The 7,556-nt window shown below is 34.9% G+C and overlaps 1 protein-coding gene across 3 annotated transcripts in view; it reads left to right on the top strand.

Annotated features, from left to right (window-relative positions):
• LOC106871874 (SHC-transforming protein 1) overlaps positions 1–7,556 on the top strand; it is a 74,927-nt gene that overhangs the window by 53,473 nt on the left and 13,898 nt on the right. For 2 of the 3 annotated variants that reach the window (XM_052970637.1, XM_052970635.1), the window contains exons 7-8: positions 1,999–2,177; positions 3,881–3,928. In XM_052970637.1, coding sequence (XP_052826597.1) covers positions 1,999–2,177; positions 3,881–3,928 — 227 coding nt within the window. The remainder of the gene's footprint in view (positions 1–1,998; positions 2,178–3,880; positions 3,929–7,556) is intronic. The other variant, XM_052970636.1, reaches the window with a different exon arrangement.

The following is a 7,556-nucleotide window of genomic DNA, read 5'->3' as shown; positions in this document are numbered from 1 at the left end:
AGCCAACACTGCCAGATATTTTGAGCATCTCTGCAGTGATTCCTGATGGGCCGGGGGCTTTCCCGGTCTTCATACTCTTAATTGCTTTATCTACCCTGGTACTATCAACTCGGATAGCTGGTCCCTCTATTGGGTCGACATACGGCAGGCTCTCTTCCTCCCATTCATTCTCTTTATTAAGCAATCTATCGTAGTGGCATCTCCAGACCTCTTTCTTTGCATCCTCATTTAGTGCAAGCGTACCATCATCCATGCGAACACATTTCTCTCCTACACTGTCTTGCAACACGAAATACCTCGAGTCTTTGGTCCTCACGGCGCAGAACATTGGCAAATCTTTTCTTATCTGCTTCCCCTCTGGCTAAATCATTATTTTAAAACTGTCATTTTATGCATGACTTCACATTTTGTCATCAACATCCTGAAAATAGCATGTGTTGTCAATATTTGTAAACAACATGTGTTTTATAGTTTGAAGCATTAATTATGCATTTAATGCAATGGCATGAACTTAAAAGATTTATCCGAAAAACTTTATTCATCTGTTATTTTTAGCACACCTCACAACTAATTCAATGACAAAAAGAAATAAGCAAACAAGTAGCTTTAAGCATTCAATATGCATTTAATGCAAATGCATTGAACAACACATTACAGTTTTTCCCCACATATGGTTTCAATACAGTTTTAACAGAAAAATTTGAAAGAATTAGATGAAAGTTCTCTGGTAATTTTCTTTCATGTAAATAAATGTTTATGTTAATTTTAAAATTTGCCTGCAAAATCTTATAAAATGACAATGTTCTAAATGATGTACATGTTTACATGTTATATATGAAAATAAAAGAGTGAACAAAATATGCTTAAAAAGAAACAAACATTTAAACATGCAATAAGCAACACAACAAAATATTTTTAAAATTAAAAACGAAAGTTAGAAATACATTCAATCAATTTCTCAAACAAATCACAATATTTGCAACTCCTGTGTCGCATAAATTCACAGAGATATGAATCTTCCATAGAACAGGGAGTGCCACAGCATCGTTTATTACCTTGTTTCACAGAGGCCCATGATTTCGCTACTTGTTGAGTATTGGCATCAACTTTTGGGTTAACAAAAGAAAAAAGAAAGAGTAAACAACACATCTTTTGTAGTTTTAAACATTCAATATGCATGTGATGTGATAGTACGTACTTAAAAAATTTATCTAAAAACGAAATAGCACGTTACAAATTAAATATTTTTAAAAACAAACATTTTGTTGACCAGTTCATTGAAAATGAAAGCTAAAAATGCATTCAATCAATTTCTTGAACAAATCACAATTCTCGTATCTCCTTTGCTACATAAGTTCACATGCTCAATTGTCAACACATAGGTAAAACAAGTGGCTTTAATATATTTGTCAATATGTGCTTTCTCACAGACAAAATAGTTCTCATGTTCTGCTTGTTAATATGGAAACAGGCATGAATATGTCTGTGCTTACGACTGGCTAAAATTAGCAAAATTTTCAAACTTTTATTGCTAATAACTCTTTATTTATTGATTTATAGCAAAAATGATTTTCACGTCATTCATTAGCCAATAGAAGTGTATCATTACACTGAATATGAAATCAATTCGAACAGAACCGACTAGATCCACATTATGAGATAGTTTTAAATGTGTGTCACTGTCATGCAAGCAGTGACATTCATTTCCAATTTTCTGAGAAAGCCTGTTTGGCCATGGAGAAATATTACCTTGTTTGGATACAGGGAAAGGTTGTGAAAGGAAGCACATCTGACTATTGAAAATCTGCTTTGATAAATTCCATCCAACCCATGCTAGCATGTAAAAGATGTTAAAACTATTATGATGGTGATCATCAATATCAACACCATCATCATAAGCTTTTAAAACTGAAGTGTTCGTCTAACTTGCTCTGTATGACAGTATATATGTGTTGAAACCTGTATTTTCAGTTGTCATTTCCTTTATTTCTTTTAAAGGAAACCAAAGATTTTGTGGCATATGTTGCCAAAGATTCTGTCAATGGCCGAGCTTGTTATGTGTTGGAGTGTGGTGGAGGACTGGCTGAAAGCGTCATTACTACAATTGGTCAAGCATTTGAATTGAGATTTAAAGAATACCTTCGGAAACAACCCAAACCTACAATGCTACCTGAATGGTAAGATCTTATATCTAAATTTTATTTCTATTGTTATTGTATTTGTATAAAAATTTATTAAAAAAGAAAATTTAACAAATACCTTACTTCATTGGAAGCCATGTATGTCACGAAAATTGCTGCTGCTCTTTGTATATCAGGTTTATATTGGGGTTCAGTGTTGTTATTTCTGTAGCTTTTGCTATTAGTACAGTTAATCTTCAGATAAATATCTCCATTCTTCACCAATTTTATATACATATTTATGCATATATATATATATATATATATATATACACATACATGCATATATTATACATACATACATATACACACACACACATACACATACACAGAGTAATCCCTTGACTATCGCGGATGTTAAGTTCCAAAACCTCCCACAGAAATAATTAAAATCTCAAAAATTATAAATACCTATCAGCTGCAGAAACCCGCGATATAAATTTAAATATATTTGCCAGAAAAATTTGCAATGTACTGAGTGCACAATAGATGAACCACGATATGGCGAGGGATTACTGTATATAAGTTTGGTGGGATACATTATCTGAGTAGATACCGTATTAGTTCTCAGTTATGTTCCAGTTAATGGCTAACCACGATGATCAGTATTTAACATCTCTGACTACAATCTGTTGTTAGTCACTCCATGAATTTTTCCGATGGGTAATTCCATGTACACTTCGCTGGACAGTAAAAATTGCCTGAGGTATATATTATAATTAATAATAAAGTGTATGGAAACTTCTACATCCACAAAATTATTATTAAATAAATTTTGTGGATGAACAAGTCTCTATTACGCTTTATTATTTACTAGCAGTATAACCCGACGTTGTCCGGGTGTGACTTATTACGCCATCTACGATAAGTCTTGCTAGGTGAAAATTAACTAAAAAAGAAAGACTTACAATGAAAAAACCCTTATGATGTAAATATGTTCGTAATTCAAAAGACGATGAAATGAAAAGGGCAAGTTTGAAGGCTGTTTTGCATAACATTATTAATCGTACGTAAATTTCATCCGTTTAATTGGCTATACAAATGATATGTGCAAAACAACTTTTTGCACTGCCCTGATTATACATAGCAGGGTAATCCCTTTTCGCAGGAGCTAGGACAGCAATTTCTGATGAAGCAATTGCTGGCAATCTGTTGCTACACATTTTTGCCAGAATTCTAACAGATTGAGCAGAAGATGTTGATGCACCATTTTGCATTATGTTCAAAGTAGCTTCTGGAATGTGGTGAATTGCTGCAGTTTGTTGCTGTCTTTTTAAACCAGTTGCTTTCTTTCCCCAGCAAGCTCTCTTCTTTGGAGGCATAATCTATGTATATATTAAACAGAACAAAAGTTATAATAGATGGCAGGGTTGGTAGTTTTCACATTTCAGTAATTTTGCGGATTAACATCCGCACGATTACTTAACCCTAACACTAACATAGCACATAATAACATAATATAATAGTTAGCAAAACAATATTAGCATCTGAAGAGCCCCAGACTAATTACATTAAATGGTTTGTGTTGTCTTTCTTTTTGAGTCTACAGCCGCACTCCAGACCTGTTTTGGATCAGTAATATACTGGATACAATCAACTATATCCATTCTCTTTAACAATCAGTCTTGTTGCTTATAATATTTTCTGTCACTAATTTCATATTTTTCTGTATTAGATTCAAAATTTTTCTTTATTTTTAGCCCCTCAACTCCTGTGGCAAAAGTTTGGCCAAGAGACAAATTTGAAAAGTAAGTTAGGAACTGAATAACATTTCAGTTCCCTACTGTGTATCTTTGCCCGATATTCAATATATTTCCATTTGGTTGATAAATGAAATATTTATTTTCATTAATAGACTTTTATTTAAAAAGCTTTTCATCTTGATGTCATTCCCTGGAATTGAAACCCTTTCCCTCTGCCTCTGTACTCTAATCCTTTCTGCAATCCAACATGGCATGATTTTTATTCTTTTTATTTCTACCAACATCTTATCTAAATCTCATTGTTTTTCTCCATTAAAGAAAATAAAGAATGGTATTTTTGTTTCTTGCTTGATGATTTTCTCATTATGTTTTATTCCCCTTCTTTCTACCCACACTCAAATTAATTAATATGATGCCATTACATTACCATTTATGCAATGATTATTATATTTCTGGATTTCATTTTTCTGAAGTTTGTTGATTGAAATTTTTACTATCTATCAAAACCTTCAAACCAGTTTTTCTTTTCTTCTTTTACTGGATTCAAATCTTGGATTCCAACCATGCTGTGACACTAACTTCAAGGGTTTTTTTGTTGTTGATTATATCAACTCCACTACTTATTCCAGTTTGATTCTTATTTTTTATTCAGTTGCTAAGTTCCCATTTCCTTAAAGCAATTATCTTTTTAACAAGTAATGTTCTGCCAAACATACAAACAAAATCATGAACACACACACACATATTATGGAGTTGAACATGAGAGGCATCAGATGTGGTGTGCAAGTGAGACAACTGTGCTGGTATGGTCATGTGATGTGTATGGATGAGGACAGCTGTGTAAAGTAGTGCTGATCTCTCACTGTGGAGGGAACCTGTAGAAGAGGTAGACCCAGGAAGACATGGGATGAGGTAGTGAAGCATGATCTTCAAACATTGGGCCTCACGGAGGTGATGACAAGTGACTAAGACCTTTAGTGATACACTGTACTTGAGAAAACTCATCAAGACAAGTGAAATCATAGTCATGGCTGATGCCAGTGTCACATAAAAGCATCCATACCAGTGGCACGTAAAAAGCACCATCGCACTTTTGTAGTGGTTAGTGTTAGGAAGGGCATCAAGCCATAGAAACCATGCCAAATCAGACCGGAAGTTGGTGCAGCTTTTCAGCTTACAAGTTCCAGTCAAACTGTCTAACCCATGCCAACATGGAAAACAGATGCTAAATGATGACGATGGCAGTCATTAAAATAATGGTGGTGATAGCAATCAAGTCATATGTCTACATATGGAGCTGTTATCCATTATATTACATCCCTATTAAATTTCCAACTCCTGCCCTTATTATTACCTCCTCATCTATCTCACCCTCTTAATCTAACACTCACCTTCTACTCCACTTTCCAATCTGATTCATTCTTCTTCATTCTCTTCTCTAGTCTCTATTCTAACACTCAGCCTCTTCTCTGCCCTCAAATTTGTTACTCACCCTCTGCTCCATGCTATAATCTATCACTCACCCTTTTCTATTCATCGTACCACACTGCCTGTGTAACAAGGAATGGCACTGATTCTGTTCGCATTCTGTTCACACTTTAGCCTGGCTAATGAGAGTGGCTAACCATCATTCTTCCTCCCACTCTTCATTAAGACACACCGTTCTCTTTTACCATTCCACATCTTTATTGCTCACTCTCTCAGACCATCACTCATCTTTATAGCCATTCTTTAACCCCATCTCTCTCTCTCTCTCATATACACACATGCAATATTCTCTCCCTTATTACACTTTGTTGACAAAGATCATCAGCCTCCTTCATTCTCCTCCACTTCCACTACTTCTTTCATCAGCCTATATCCTCCACCCACATGTAACTCTTATTACTGTCTTTCATCCATTACTCCCTCTTCTACTACCCTTTTGCTCAGTTTCACACATCACACTCATATCTTTGACCACATTTGACTTGAATGAACAAAAACAATGTAGGCAAGGCTCTAGTCCTGCAGGTGACTTGGCAACCTCTTTAGTATTAGTGCCACAATAAAATGCACTCAGCTCACTTTGTAAAGTAGTTGATGTTAGGAAGGGCGTCCAACCATAGAAACTATTCATCAATGGTGTGTAAGAGCAAGACATAATCCTCTAACTCACTTCTGATCAGGATTTGACTTGGATGATGAAAACCTGTCCAATCCATGCTAGCATGGAAAGCAGATGTGAAATTAATAAAATTATAAATGTAGTGTGTGTGTGTGTGTATTTATGTTTGTGCATATCTTTGTGTCTGTGTTTGTCCTCCCACCATCACTTGACAACCGATGTTGGTGTGTTTATGTCCCCATAACTTAGCACTTCAGCAAAAAAAGACTGATAGAATAAGTACTAGGCTTACAAAGAATAAGTCCTGGAGTCAATTTCTTCAACTAAAAACCCCCAAAGGCGGTGCTCCAACATGGCTGCAGTCAACTAACTGAACCAAGTAAGAGAATAAAAGAATATATATAGTTTTAAAAAAAGACAAAAAACAATAACAAAAAACAACAACGTGAGGACGTGATACGGATAGTGTTACTAGACGCTCGGGAATGGAAAGAGCCCAGAGGGTATAATAGAAAACATTTGCACAAGGTGATGTCCAGTAGAATTGAACCCAGGCCTATGTGGTTACAGAGAGAACTTTCTAACCACACACCCATGCCTATGCAATATAACTGTTTTTTTTATTTTGCTTTTTGTTCCCCCCGCCCCCAATATTTTCTCAGCAAAATCAATTATTTTGGTGCTTATTAACTATTTCAATTGCAGCTTCTTGTGCATGTTAAATGCTTTAATGGAAACATCTTTCCCTTTTCTTTGTGAAAATTCCCCTACCCACCTCTCTTTCTCTCTCTCTCTCTCTCTCTCTCTATCTATTAAATTGGATGTTCAACTTCTTAATTAGTTATTGAAAAAATGGTTGCATGGTTTTTCTCATCCATGCATTATTTGTTATTCCTGCATGACTGAATAATTTTATATTCTTTATTTTCAATAATTGAAGAATTTGCTCTCCAATTTCAACCATTATTGCTAAAGCAAATATTCTTAAAATTCTTGATTCCTTTTGAAATTTATTTCCTGCATGTCTTCCTTTCCAGCTGCTAACCTCCGGCAGTTTTACAGCGATGGCAATTATAAGAATGGCATACATACACCCATTTTCATTTTAGAATATGGCTTTGTGGTTAAGGAGTTTAGTTTGCAACCATGTGGTTCTGGGTTTACTACCAATGTGTGGAACCTTGGACAAGTGTCTTTTTTTTTTTGCCTTAAGGTCATCCAATACCTTGTGAGTGGAATTTGGCTGATGAAAACTGTGCAGAAATCTTTCATGGATGGTGGATTAAAAACTCTTTACTTGTAATACTGAAGAGCATTCAGCTGTAAAAGTACTGCCTCAAATAAGTATAAGTCCAATCGAATAGTGGCAAATAGATGTAAAATGAATGAATAGAAGAAATAATGTGTTTGTATATATATGTGTTTATGTAAATATATATGCATGTGTACATTTATATGTGTGTGTATATATGCACACGCATATACATAATATGTATGCATATATATGTGTGCACATGTCTCTCTCTCTCTCTCTCTCTCTCTCTCTCCCTCTCTCTCTCTCTCTCT

This window comes from Octopus bimaculoides, chromosome 9 (assembly GCF_001194135.2).
Source record: "Octopus bimaculoides isolate UCB-OBI-ISO-001 chromosome 9, ASM119413v2, whole genome shotgun sequence".
NCBI classification, from domain to species: domain Eukaryota; kingdom Metazoa; phylum Mollusca; class Cephalopoda; order Octopoda; family Octopodidae; genus Octopus; species Octopus bimaculoides.
Note: the sequence above shows the minus strand (reverse complement) of the source record. Positions and strands in the feature narration are given on the sequence as shown.